General features: G+C 37.0%; 4 protein-coding genes across 7 annotated transcripts; 3 read left to right on the top strand and 1 right to left on the bottom strand.

The window, feature by feature from the left end:
- The first annotated feature begins 3630 nt into the window (after positions 1–3630).
- LOC111432842 lies at positions 3631–6140 on the top strand. Its single transcript, XM_023069759.1, has 2 exons — positions 3631–4848; positions 5127–6140. Exons 1-2 carry the CDS (start codon positions 3698–3700, stop codon positions 5998–6000), a joined length of 2025 nt encoding a protein of 674 aa, XP_022925527.1. The 5' UTR covers positions 3631–3697; the 3' UTR covers positions 6001–6140.
- Positions 6141–6359: 219 nt separating this feature from the next.
- LOC111439871 lies at positions 6360–9275 on the bottom strand. Of its 3 annotated transcripts, XM_023077343.1 has the most exons (5): positions 9143–9275; positions 8933–9034; positions 8371–8766; positions 7371–7788; positions 6360–6854 (listed from the first exon to the last, which is right to left on the bottom strand). In XM_023077343.1, exons 3-5 carry the CDS (start codon positions 8756–8758, stop codon positions 6662–6664), a joined length of 999 nt encoding a protein of 332 aa, XP_022933111.1. In that variant the 5' UTR covers positions 8759–8766; positions 8933–9034; positions 9143–9275; the 3' UTR covers positions 6360–6661. The 3 variants fall into 3 exon arrangements, with proteins under 3 accessions (XP_022933111.1, XP_022933107.1, XP_022933119.1); XM_023077339.1 differs by having other exon boundaries at positions 8371–9034; XM_023077351.1 differs by having other exon boundaries at positions 8371–9034; positions 9156–9245.
- A 456-nt stretch (positions 9276–9731) lies between these two features.
- LOC111439853 (L-Ala-D/L-amino acid epimerase) lies at positions 9732–12114 on the top strand. Of its 2 annotated transcripts, XM_023077328.1 has the most exons (7): positions 9732–10247; positions 10394–10504; positions 10733–10949; positions 11031–11364; positions 11489–11550; positions 11636–11708; positions 11889–12114. In XM_023077328.1, coding segments are annotated over exons 1-7 (1293 nt in total). In that variant the 5' UTR covers positions 9732–9752; the 3' UTR covers positions 11890–12114. The 2 variants fall into 2 exon arrangements, with proteins under 2 accessions (XP_022933096.1, XP_022933092.1); XM_023077324.1 differs by lacking the exon at positions 11889–12114 and having other exon boundaries at positions 11636–11831.
- Positions 12115–13224: 1110 nt separating this feature from the next.
- LOC111441043 (non-specific lipid-transfer protein 2-like) lies at positions 13225–13795 on the top strand. Its single transcript, XM_023077938.1, has one exon. The coding sequence runs from the start codon at positions 13304–13306 to the stop codon at positions 13592–13594; it is 291 nt and encodes a 96-aa protein (XP_022933706.1). The 5' UTR covers positions 13225–13303; the 3' UTR covers positions 13595–13795.
- The last annotated feature ends 581 nt before the right edge of the window (positions 13796–14376 follow it).

The raw sequence follows: 14376 nt of genomic DNA, 5'->3' as shown, positions 1-14376 counted from the left end.
TATCTACAAAACATGTTATATTAAACGAAGATTTAGAGAAAGATTATATATTTCTCAACCTTGAACTACACAAAAATGAAATTAATACGTGGACGATAATTACGCGATATAATTGATTACTAAATTTTGGGTAGTTGGCAGTTCCCCCTTCTAGGGTTAGCCATTAAATACAAATTAAACCACAGACTCCAAAACAGAGGGAGTTAAAGGCATATGGGGAAGGGGAGGAGAAGATATGAGAGGCTAAGAAGAGAAAGTTCAGAAGTTGATGAAGAACAGAATCATGTCAAGAGTTCAGCCATAACATTGGGAGGAGGAGGAGGATGGAAAGGAAGAAGAAGAAGCAATCAAGGTGTGGAGCTATGGAAGAAAATGGAAGGCAGCAGCCCAAAATTAGGGCATCCCTTCAAGACCTTCATAGCTACTTATGAAGCAATCATGCTTTACTTTGCCCACAAGCTTGTGATGCCTCAACAATGGTGATCTTCTACACTTTTGTGTTCAATTTGAACCGCTTTAATAAGCTTCATTCATATATCTCCCTCTTCTTAGTTTTCTAGTCGTGGATACGTTGATAAAATATAATGAAATGGAATATCTGTATTAGTATCACATTTTAAAAATATTCATGAGCTTTCCAAAGTAGCATTAAAACGTTTGTAGATAGTATATAAAGCGTTTGATATGAACCAAAAAAACATTAATCATACAATATACTTCAATGAAAATGTGAAGAAAATATTGTTGAAATTATCAAAAGATATTTTAATTCATGCTACATCGAAAAAGAATAAAGTTTCATGGTATAAATTTTGGGTGGATTACAACATAGAGTAATTTAGAGTTATTGTATTTCATTAATGTATTTTAAGACTTTTTATTTACGTTAGGTTATAATCACATAATGGTTAATTATGATCATTAAGTATGAATGTTACAACTCTTGGAATGTCTTTAATAGTTTCATTTTTGAGGCGGTATAAAACCATCTATGTTGTATTTGTAAACCGACTTGGAAAATATAGTAAAATGAGCATTTGTGCTCTCTTTAGCCAATCGTTAAGTTTATTTGCAATTCTATGTAGTTTAAGTTGCACGTAGAATCATTCAAGCTCGACATGATTAATCTTGGTTGTGGAGTGATTCGAATCTCAAACAAGTGTTCTTGCATTGAGATATTTGATCAACAAGAATCATTCAAGCTAGACATGATCGATCTTGCTTGTGGAGTGATTCGAATCTCAAACATTGTTCTTGCCTTAAATATTTGAACAACAAGGTAATCCGAATCATACTCCCCTTATAGTAATTTCCACATATCAGCATTGATAAATAATTTTTGTCAATAAAAAAAATATAATTTTTTTCTAAAAGTAAATGCATTTAATCCTTAAAGTTTTATAGGTAACTTTTAACATAATACATGTCGTAAAAGTATTTTGAACTTATTAAAAAAAAAATTAAAGAGTATTAATGAAACTTTATTAGCCGGTAACACTATTGTTTAGACTTTATTTTAAGTTTAGGTATTATTTTAAAATTTAGATTTATTTTTTAAATAGAGTATAAGTTGAAGTATTTTTTTATTAATTTAATTAAATTTAAAATATATAAACCGATTTATTAAAGGCTAAAATTAAATACGTGAGATCAATCATTACACCGTGAAAGTATAGAAGATGTTTAAGCTTTAATTATTAAATAAAACAGTTTAGACTTAATTAAATGAGAAAATATTAAATAATTTTCTTTTTAAATCCCACTTTCATTAAATGCGGTTCCTAACTGTCAACAGATGGATGAAATAAAAAAAAGAAGCAATCAATCTATTTATTAATAAAAGAATAATAAAAAATTGATTAAAAGTATATAAAAAAAATAAATGGTTCTAGAAAACTCCATAGATTCAAAATGGGAGTTATGTATTAATTGGGATTTCCTACAACCCATCATGTGACTGCAAGAACAAAATACCAAAAATGCCCCTTTATCATATGAACACATGTTGGCATTGACAATGAGAATATTCTTTAAAATTAAAATATTTTTTAATATGTACCCACATCATTTTTATTATATTACATTTACACCTTTTTATTTCTAAAATTAACCCTAAATAAATTATTATTATTTTTTTCCATAAACCAATATTTTCACATGCTTCTAACCTGTCACAAAAAAAATTAAAAAAAAAAAAACTTATAGTAACAAAATATAGCTAATATGAATATAATATTAAAAATAGTTATTTTAATTTAATAAAAATGTAAAATACTTTTTAACACTTTTTTTTTTAATATTTATCGGACAATAAAATTGAAACTTTGATAGTAACGTTTTAAACTTGATTAACTCGTATTTATATTTCATATATTATTTTTTAAAACTGTTGTACATCAATTAAAAAAAATAAATAAATAAAATATATATATATATATATATATATATATATAAAACTAGAATATTATATTATAATAGTGAAAGTATAGAAATATAAAATAAATTATAATCAAGAATAGAAAAGGAAAAGGGCAAGTAGGAAAGGTGGAAAGGAAAAAGGAAAGCAACGTTAAAATCACGAAAGAGGAAGCCTAAAGATGTGTATGAGCTCTTCCTTTACTCAACTTCCCATTTACTTGAAACAATCAATGGAATTGTAAATGCATGCATCACATTTGACTATGTATTAAACTTCTCAATTTCTCTTCATTTTTTTACATTTCACTATGTTTTATTTCATCATCGACCTCATTTCCATCAACTTTTTGATTTTCTCGCCTTGATTTTGATCCAAGTTCATCTCTATAAAATTAAAAGATTAATAATATGAAGAAAATGTCGTTACGACGGCTTGAAAGTCATGTCAAATATGTATAGTAACGAACATCTTTCAAATGAAAACTAATATAAAATGTAGTGTGCAGTGTCATGATATTGACTACATGTTCATGGTATTAGATTGAGATCACTTGTAACATGGGAGTTGACAAATACGTGTGATTCAATTATAGCATAAATGATTTTGTTAAGCCTTTTAGAGCTATTTTAAGTGTTTGGAGTTTCTTACTTCACGTGGGTCAGGTCATCCAGTGTATGAATTTATTTGGACAACGACGTCATATATGAATTTGTTGAGCCTTTTGGGTCTATTTCAAATGTCTAGAATTTCTTATTTCACTTGGGTCAGGTCGTAAACTGTATAAACGTACTTAGGTTAGATAACTTTGGACAAATTATAATGTACATTGATTCAAGTCAGCTACTTAATTTGAAGTGAACGCTATTCAATGCTAGTTGGAGATGAAATGTACGAATAAATATTAGTTTATTTTCTTTAATTCTTTGATTTCAAGTAATAAAATATAATAATAAGTGCACTTAACCAAGTTTCACCTCTAAGCCAATTCTTTTGTATATAAAAAGCCATGCTATTGCCTTAAGTTTACTCAAATTTACCCTAAACTTTAAATGTAAGAAATATTCTCATTTCATATAATAAAATTATAAAAAAAAAATAATAATAATAATATTAAAAAAATAAAAAAAGGAACATTTAAAAAAATAAAAATAAAAAGTATATAAAAATGATTAAATAATACCCATATTTCAATTGAAGTCTCCAGTTGTGTATTCCATTCCAATCTTTCATTAAAACCCAATTTTTCGCGTCTGAATTCATTAGTACTGATTCACTGTAATGGATCCACCGCCACCACCTGCCGCCACTGCAACTACGGCTGCGGCGACCGCCGCTGCTAACTTTGCAGCGACCGCCATTCAGCACAACTATCAGGATTCCATAGAATCCTCACCCCGTTCCAACAACGCCGACTCTTGGGACGACCCTCTCCCGCCAGTGCCAGGCGCCAAACTTCGCCTTATGTGCAGCTATGGCGGCCACATTATCCCTCGTCCTCATGATAAGTCACTCTGCTACGTCGGGGGTGATACACGTATTGTCGTCGTCGACCGCCATTCCTCTCTTTCCGACCTCTGCATGCGCCTCTCACGAACACTCCTTAATGGCCGCCCATTCACCCTCAAGTACCAGCTTCCTCACGAAGATCTCGATTCCTTAATTTCCATAGCGACGGATGAAGATCTCGAGAACATGATTGAGGAATACGACCGAATCACCATGGCTTCGCCGTTGAAACCTCTGCGAATCCGTCTGTTTATCTTCTTCACGAAGCCTGAAACTGTGGCTTCTATGGGTTCGTTGCTCGACGATGCCAAACACGAGACGTGGTTCGTCGATGCACTAAATAGTTCGGCCGGGATGATTCCGAGAGGGCTTTCCGATTCGGCTACTATGGAGTGTATGGTGAATCTCGACGCGGTTCGTGGGAGTGATTCGTGTAATGATTTGGAAAATCAAGGTCATGATTCTCTAGGGCATATTGACAAACAGGTCGAGAAGAATAGTAATTCGGCACACGATGTGCAATCGATTCCTGATTCTCCCGCGGTGGAAAATGATTCTTCGTTTGGTTCGTCTTCATCGGTGCCGTCGATGTCCAACTTGCCGCCGATACGTGTGCGTGTGGAGGAGGCGGAGGTCAGAGTTCAAGATCCCAAGGTGGGATTAGAAGAGCAATTTGGGCAGATGCATTTTGGTGTACCTCCAATTCCTACTGCGTTGGCTGCTGCCGCAGCTGTTTCATTGGCTGCTGTTTCTAATCACGAAAATGCCAATCGGGTCTTTAACGACGACGAGAGAGCGGAGCAGGGAGGTCCGGTGGCGTTCCGGAAGCCTCCATTGCCATTGCAAACCTTGCAAAACAGGACTGTTGTTAGTCCTGCTGTTAGCGGTGGTTTTAGTCTACCGTCGCCGGATTCTGTTGCCAGGTATCATGTTACTCATCTGCAAATTAATCATTCAGCATGAATCTGGGTTTTGCATCTAAATTTCACATGCTCTGTTTCGTCGGCTAATTCAAATACTTCTGACTGATTTTTTTCCCAATTGCTTGTTCCTCCGGCCAAACATGTATTATTTATGCTTATGAGCTTACAGCATCTTGGTAGTGTTGATCTTCTCCACATGTTCTTTTAGAGTGTTTGCTTGTTGGATTCTAATCGGTTATGAAATGGTTCTTCATTCAAAATTCTTTTTGGTGTAACAGCGACAGTAGCATAACATCGGCAAATTCTCAGTCCAAACCCATGTATTTCCAAGACCAAATTGTAAGAGACAGCTCAGTCCCAGCCATTCCGATCGCAGAAAGCGATGGTTTCATGACAAGTCAACAAGTACAAATTCAACAGCTCCATGACCCTGCCTATGTATTAACCTCACAATTAGATCAGAAGCAGCCACAACAACCACAACAATTCGTCCACAGCACCACCCATTACATCCATCACCAATACCCTACAGCCGCGGGGCATGTCCCCGTTCCATCGTATTATCATCCTGTTTACACGCAAACACCATCTCAACAGCAACTCCATCATCCTATTGATCAGCAATATCCAGTCTATTTAATGCCCATTACGCAAAATCAACCAACCTACAATATGCCTGTTCAATCTAGTCCTGCTGAGACTCCAATGGCTGCACCCAACCGGCAAGCATCAGCTAGTCCTACCATTGTCGCTTCTCCAGTTGCTTACAATGATAGTAATAATCAACAGCCCTTCTATCCTCAGAAGACAGTTCCAGCAGCTATGCCAGAAATGGCTGCAAGCATGTATAGGACTGCAGTAACCACGACTCCTCCTTTATTACAGGTTTCTCACAATCAGTTCCAGCAACCATACATGGGTCTTTCCCAAATGAACTATCCACCTCAGTCTATAGCCATTGCTCCCGCACCCTCCGGCGCTGCTAATTATGGTTTTGACTACACTAACGCTCCAGCGCAGAATATCCCGGCTACCCCAATGTCTTCTCAGTACCAAACTATGACTCATGCAGCCGCGGCAGCAGCTCTATCAGATGCGTCTAGACAGCTTCCTTCAGATGGCTCACAGCAGCAGCAGACCAGGAACTCGTAGGTAGTACACGCTAAACAGGTAAGACAAGAAAATATGTGCCTTTTCCCCCTTCCCCAAATCATTGTTAAGCTAAAACTTATTAGTTTTCATGCATTCGATAGAATATGAATAATCCATGTAACTGTATTCTCATTGCTGTATCCTGTTCTTGATGACGGTTTAATGGTTGAAAATGTCATGCTTTACGCTATTACTCTTCTTTTAGATCAGAGTGTAGACAAAACGTATAATGCTTTTGAATATCTATTATTGATCAATGGACAACTTTGAATATGAGTTCTAAATCAATAAAATATAATAAAGTATAAACACATTAGACTCATCCAAAAAATTTGAAACTATCGGAGTTTTGGAGATTCGTATTCCTCTCTTGGGAACCTCTCATTCATTTAGAATTTCCATATATGTTCATGAAAAAGCACAATAGAAAAGTACATAATTAAGATACATTATTAATTCCTAGTTCCTATAGTCGTAAAGGTAGTTCCAAGGGGTCAAAACATCGCTATTGATGACAAAATCAAAATTGATGGACATGTTCTAGAATTTTGTAACTTTTTTTTTGTAAAAACCAATGAAAAAAATACTTCTTCACCAAAAATGTTGAGCCAAATGTGTATTCTTCTTTTCAACAGCATCACGAATCAAACAATGAAGCAGATTAAGGGCATGATGGTTGCAAGCCCATTTTCTTAGCACGCAGCCTCTCAATAAACTGGGGATTCACACGCAGCCTCTCCTTCACATATGAAGTTCGAGCATCCTCTACAAGTTTGTTGGCTTTCCCAGCTTCCTCAATTAGAGAAAAAAGAGTCCTAAGGCAATCCTTTCTATTTTCCTCTCTGTGTTCAAACCTGAAAATACAGCCAATACAAATTTAAACAAAGACAGCGCCAGTTCAGCAAGATCTGAGAGAGGTTCATGGTCAATATTCCTTTCTTGACAGGGAGGGAGAGAGAGAGAGAGAGAGAGAGAGAGATAAAACTGGTTTTCGACCTCACATGCAGAAAATGAAGAGAGAGGAACCATAATGAATTTTTTATAGTCGACGGAATGAATAAACGAGTACAAGGTGTGGTGATCTGTCCTGATAGATTTGTCAGTGACATGTGATTGCCTACTCAGATGTGTTAAGTCAGTGAAGGTAACAGCCCTCGTCAACTAAAGAGGAAAATGAAACACCTTTTCTAAGGGGGTGGAAACTCACTAATGGATATGTGCTTTAAAAACCGTGAAAGGAAGCCCGAGGTGAAAAGTCTAAAGAAAACAATATCTACTAACGGTAGGCTTGAGCTGTTACAGAGACCATAGCAATTCTAAGAGAAGTATCAACCGAATTAAACATTATAACATAGAATAGTTGAAATTACCTCTCACTAGTGAATGAGGTAAGCTCATCTTTCCCAGGATGATATCGCTTGCCAACCAATTCCCTTAGTCGACGGAATTGGTAGTTTGATAAACCAAGCCCCTTCACAGTAACAGATAATTTCACTTTTCGGTTTTTGGGATGCCATGCATCCCCACCTGGTGCAAACACAACCCTTGTTTGCCACCTAAGAATTGGCCCTTCACCTGGCGGCTCATCCAAGTCTTTTTTGTTATCTGCCACATCTGTTCCATCAAACTTGGGGGGACCTTCTGCCTCCATCATCTTTCCATATTCCATCACCATCTGATCTTCGAATTGTTTAAACTGATTGTAAGCTTCTTCAGGTTCAAGCTCCCCTTTTTCACACAAATCCCCTAGCTCGTTGAATTTTGCTTCTACTTGTTTCTTCATATCATCCAGTGAACAGTTCATTACCAAGAAATAGGGGAAAAAAATATTATTCAAAGAGAATTTATTCAAGATATTACACAATATAACAATGATTGAGTGTGCACAAGTTGGATTCAACGTTAAGGCAGCATATTTGTTTCTCACAAGGTTCAAACAACCCAAGTTCACCGCTAGCAGATATTATCTGCTTTAGGTTTTTCCTTCCGAGCTTCCCATCAAGATTTTAAAACGCGTCTACTAGGGAGAGGTTTCCACACCCTCGTAAAGAATGCTTCATTCTCCTCCCCAACTGACGTGGGATTCATACAAACAGACATTTGTTTGACAACATACCAACCAAGGATCACTTATATTAAGTACGCACATCATACATGGCGTCAAACGATATCATAATGTTTCTAGAATTCGAGGTTAAGGGTATCCATCAGCAGTTTCGTTTCATTAGTTTTTTTACCATACCCACCGAATTCATGAGCAGAGCAACGGGGCAGATGCGCCACTCGCAAAAAAATTAGTCCAGAAAGAATAAATAAGCCAATTGTAACACGAGAAGGGACAAAGCAAGCATGTAAAGACAAGGGGCAAACCTGGAAGGAGCTTGTCCCAACTAAGCATGTCCTCCAAAATCTGTTCACACTCCTTGGTGTCCTTCAGGATCCCATGCTTAATTGCATCCTCAACAAGCTCATCCCATTTTTTGTCATCCATGTTGAAGTATTCATCCTTTACCATTTTTTTCATAACTATATCTCTAGCACTGTAAAGATCGTCAATCTCTTCATCTGTCTCATACAATTCTTCAAAATCAGATTCAAATTCTTTGTCCTTCACATCATCCAATGGTTGCATTCGTAGTTCTTCAACAAGTTCATCATCCGTACCTTCATGCTTTCCACCCAATTTCCTCTGAAGAATAGCTTCAAGAATTGATGGTAGTGCCTCCTCATCACCTTTGAAGTACTTGTCTATCTTCATTTTCAATTCTGGGCACAAATTTTATGGGTCATCAAATGGAAAATATTACAATTTTGAGCTCCCATGATTCATGATATAGTCGCATTGAAAAAAAATCCAAATACCGCGGCAGCAACGTTAGATCCAGAGATCATCGCTCAAGACATCAATTGCAGTAAGAAAAAAAGAACGTACATTCAAAATTTCACCCAATCTCAATGCGAAGCATTAGATCGTGAAGACAAATCAGCCAAAAAAGTGATAGATTTCCAGCATTTCCCTAACTACGAACAAAACCTACAAAATTTCACATCATACAAAGATGGATTATCAATTTCATAGTCCTAAGTTCAATCGCAGAAATCAATAGGAAAGTAGAACGTTCGGATTTGACAATAAAAACACCTTTATTACTCACATCTTGTACGTCCAAACATACGCCTTTCTTCTGAGCCGGCACCAAATTCGCTTCGGGAGCACTTACAGAATCTTCCTTCGACGGCGAATCGTTGCCGGACGAGAAGAGCCTGAATCGAGACCTGGCTGGGGATGAAACCAAGCATGGAGGAAAGGCATTGGGCTTGTAAGTAATGAGAACAAAGAAGATGGTTCCGAGCTCTGAGAGAAAGGTTTCTCAATAGAGTCCATTTCATGGCTGTCCTCTAGGGTTTATGGTTGTTCTCATTTCGGAGGGTGAGGATTTTGCCGGCTTTCAAAGCCAAAATGCTACCGCGCTATTCCAAACATAACAAAAATTTAATCTTTTTTTGGATAAGGAAAATTTTAAGCTTATTCTTATGTTTAATCAACAATTAAGCTTCCTAAAAAAAATTAGTTCTAAAATAAGTAATTTAAAAAATTGGAGCGAGAAATGAATTGTTACTGCGATTTGTTTGCCCATAAGCGACAATGAGAAAGCCGGTTCGTTGCTTACTCCGTCGCGATCCAGTCGTTGAACAGCGACGGCTATCAAAGTCTCCAAATTCACCATTCAAATCCCCTTCAGAACACTCTCATGAGTTCCACTGGGTTCTTTATGCCATTGGAATCCGATACTGCGTCCAGATACTGTCCATTATTCGACTTTCGAAGCAACCGGAAGGAGAAATCATCGATACCCATTTCGCGGTTGTGTGTGAAAATGAAGGCGGCGACAGTACCGTTCGAGTCAGGTATGAGCTTCGGGTTCAAGAATTTGATGGAAACGTTCACGGTGAATGTGCAGAGAGCAGAAAGTAGGGCACTGAATGTTCCATTGTTTGAGCCGTTTACTATTGCGTCTTCGAGGCTTGAAATGGTGGAGAACGTAGCGATAAGGATCGAGTTGAGTAATGGGTGCGTCGGATGGGGTGAGGCGCCGATTTTGCCTTTTGTCACTGCGGAGGATCAGCCTACCGCGATAACGAAGGCAGGGGAGGTTGGTGAACTATTGCAGCAGAGACCACCGTGTAATTTGGGCTCAGCGATGATGCAGATCGGCGAGACTCTTCCTGGCCATGAATTTGCTTCTGTGAGTAAACAATTAACACATTGGATTTTGGCTTTTGACTTCATTTTTATTTTTTCGTTACTCAAATTGATAGGACTATGAATGAAGAATTGTTCCATGGCTGAGTTTCTGAATCCATGTTTGTTTAATCACTGTATTGATTAAAGGTTAGAGCAGGAGTTGAGATGGCATTGATTGATGCAGTTGCCAACAGCATTAATATACCTCTATGGAGATTGTTTGGTGGAGTTTCAAACAGTATAACCACCGACATAACAGTAAGTTTCCTTTATCTTGCAGTCAAGACATGTTCGGAATTTCAGCCATTTCATTTTGTTCCTTTGTTACTGTGAATCTCATTCAATATTTCTGGAGATTTTATTTTTGATCATGTCCCAAATGAACCTAGTACATATGTGGATAAAGAAAAATCCTGTTTAAATCAGTGAGGAGGAAACCAAAAGAAATTTGTCACAGAAATACTTTCAACCATGTTATATATGCAGATTCCTATTACTTCTGCTTCTAATGCTGCCAAATTAGCTGCGAAATATCGAGATCAAGGATTCAAGACGTTGAAGTTGAAGGTAGGAAAGGATCTAAGAGCTGATATAGAAGTTCTGCAGCGCATCAGAACGGTTCATTCTGATTGCGAATTCATCCTGGATGCCAATGAGGGATATGACACTGAGGAAGCTATTCAAGTTCTTGATAAGTTACATGGTAACGGATGAGTACTTGTGTAATTTGATTTTGTGCTATTCCATGTATGGTTTCCCTAAAGTTGGATTATTACTCATACAGAATTGGGGGTGACTCCGACTCTGTTTGAACAACCAGTTCATAGAGACAACTGGGAGGGTCTCGGAATTGTTAGTCGTATCGCTAGAGATAAATACGGGGTATCTGTTGCAGCTGATGAGAGCTGCCGGAGTTTAAGTGATGTTAAGAGAATAGTGGAAGAGGATCTTGCAGATGTTATAAATATAAAGCTTGCCAAAGTTGGAGTTTTGGGGGCAATTGAAATTATTGAAGTAGCAAGGGCTGCTGGATTGAGTTTAATGATTGGTGGTATGATAGAGACTCGACTTGCCATGGGCTTTTCCGGTCATCTTGCTGCTGGTCTCGGGTGTTTCAAGTACGCATACTTTATTTATTTTGAGTTTACTCTTAGTCGAGGGTATACGTCTTGATTTGTTGAGCTATTCTTAGATTGGTTATTTAGCATGCTTGTTTAGCGATTGTTTCTTGACCAAATGCAGATACATCGACTTAGATACACCACTTTTATTGTCAGAAGATCCAGTTCATGGGGGTTATGAAGGTACTCTCAGCCCAATCTTGAACTTTGGTTAACTTGGAAGTAGTTTGGTAATGCTGATCTAATTATAATGAACTTTTGCAAGTAGTTTCTGGTGCTGTCTACAAGTTCACAAATGCCAGAGGCCATGGTGGTTTCCTTCACTGGGATAACCTTGCTTGGTAAACTTTATAGTCTCCTTGAAGATGCGGATATGAGCTTATAAACTACAATGTTACATGAACCTTGTTTGATTATATAATTGTTTATATTAACTACCCCTTTACTCTAGACTGATACAGATGATTAACTACCCCTTTACTCTAGACTGATACAGATGAGTGTGTGTGTGATTTTTGTAGACGATGATTATTTTCAGTTGAATCGTCTAAATTAACGGAACTTTCGCTTCATGATTTCCCCCGAGCCGAAGTCTTTCAGAGTGCAAATTTCTGGGCAAACCTGGTTAGTGAAAGTTTGAACCTTGTATTGATAAATATGGGCGAATTCTGTAATACGTTTCATGAATGTTTATCAGTGCTCATACTTGATGGATGTAAATTTTGTTTCTACGGTTGATTTTGCAAATTTGAACGTAATCCAATTGGTTAAAACATATAGTATTGATCAAAAGTAACCACGTCAAACTCAAACTAATATATATAAACAGGCCTATTTAGTATCCAACTCACATGAACAAGCCTATTTAGTATCTAACTCATCTCTATAGTTGCCTAAAATGAGTATAGTTTAGTTGCATTGCTACGTAGTCTTTCCCTTTATGTCTAAGGTTGAAATCGACAAACTTTCTCATTTGTTGTGCTAAAAAGGTTCAAATCTATATTTGTTGTACTAAGAGAGTTCTTCCCTGTAATTTGAATAGCTTATTAAATCTCCTAAACAAATGGGTTGTTCTAACTCCCACGTCAATTTTGATATATAGCAAACAAGGATTTATTAGAAATGAAACGATGTTTATTTTATTTGGAGGACCTCAAAAAAATTAGTGTATCAATTGCAAATACGACCTCCACCATCCATAAACCTTTGAGTCGAGATGAACATGATTTCTTCTCTCTCTAAAACAAGATCCCTAACTTGTATAAATAGTTGAACTAAAATGGATTGAAAGGCATGCTCAAAGACTATGCATGAGCATGAGGTTTCAAAAGGTGTGTCCATTTTAATCTTGGAAGGCCACATAATGATATCCACCACTCCTACATCCTTTTCTTCCCCCATATAATTGAAATCAAAAGCTGAGAAGTTGGAGTTATTATTTCCTTAAAGAATAGGATAGAGTGATTTCCTTGCCTTTCTCTCCATAATGTTCCAAATGGGTGATGATGATTAAAGTAGAACTCATGGGTTATTGCTCAAAATGATGTGTGTGGCTCAACCATTATATTACACACCACTTGTTTCTATAGCCACATATTAATGGAATTTTAGGTGCCAATCAATCATGAGTTCCACCTGGCTATTAAAAATTAGACATAGCATTTGCAATTACCATGGTATTACATCTAATAATGTTCTCTCCATCCATAAGTTGTTGAACTAGAAAAAGGTTTAAACCCATGATGAGATCTAGCCATACAACTTTTCCCTTCTAGATCATCTCCATCAATTAGCATCAATTAACAATAGAACATTTCTCTAACTCTCTCTCCAATTTCCCCCCTATAAATTGACATCCAACAGCCAAACCAAGCCACAAGCACCCAAATCATCCATCTCTCTCGTTTTTTCATTTCCCCAACTCAAGAACAAAACAATGAAGGCCTCATGGGTAGCCATATTGACAATAATAGCAGTTATTTTGATGTCAGAGTCGAATGAAATGGCAATGGTGGAAGCCGTGACATGCAACCCAATGCAAATGAGCCCTTGTATTAGCGCCATCATATCATCAACGCCGCCCTCCAAGCTGTGCTGTGCCAAGATCAAGGAGCAGAAGCCTTGCCTCTGTGATTACCTCAAGAACCCTTCTCTCAGGAACTTTGTGGACTCTCCAAATGCCAGGAAAGTCGCCAATGACTGTGGAACCCCTTTTCCCACTTGCTGAAAAATTATTCACAGGCCGTTTTGATTTAAGTACGTGTGTGTATTGATATGTGATCGTCTTGTGTCGTCTATGTGTTGCAGTGGTTTTTCATATCAGTATGGCTACCTTTTGTAACTGTGTTTTGTTGTGTTGTGTTCTCTGTGCTGTTCAATAATAATGGGAACTTCGAGTTGGTACTATATTTATATGGACGATTCATGATTCCCACCTTTTTTTCTCCATAGACTTTGTTTATATTTCCAACTATTTATGTTTTTCACCACATTTCTTGAAATTCTAGGTAAGTTAAAGTGGAAGCATATATTCCCACATTTCATGATTCGTGAGTAAGATTGATGCAAACTATGAACATGGCATGATTGATAAAGTCCAAGGTATATGGTAGCAAATGAGTACTTGATGAAGTTCGAGTTTTTTTTCGTGCTCGTGATCATTAATATTTGAACCTATGATCTAATAGTCTGAAGCCCGAGGTACTTTGTAGCATAGATAAAGTTCGAGTAATGGTGGTTACGATCATATTAGTATTTAAATTAAATTAGTGAGTGCCATTAATGCTCCACAGCAACCTTTACCATAATGGATTTAACATTAGTTGCACTAATTCTACTTTAACCTAATATGATTTATTTATAATCACACAAAGGTCAAAAGATATGATGATATGAAGTCGAAGAAAAACTCTATTAGTTCAGAGAAACCTTCTTTTTCAATAGAATACCATTCCCAGAAGGTTTCACATCAAGGGATAAAAAAGGGCACTGTGATTCCTCCATTTCCAC

This window comes from Cucurbita moschata, unplaced genomic scaffold (genome assembly GCF_002738365.1).
Source record: "Cucurbita moschata cultivar Rifu unplaced genomic scaffold, Cmos_1.0 Cmo_Scf00003, whole genome shotgun sequence".
Taxonomy (NCBI): domain Eukaryota; kingdom Viridiplantae; phylum Streptophyta; class Magnoliopsida; order Cucurbitales; family Cucurbitaceae; genus Cucurbita; species Cucurbita moschata.
Note: the sequence above shows the minus strand (reverse complement) of the source record. Positions and strands in the feature narration are given on the sequence as shown.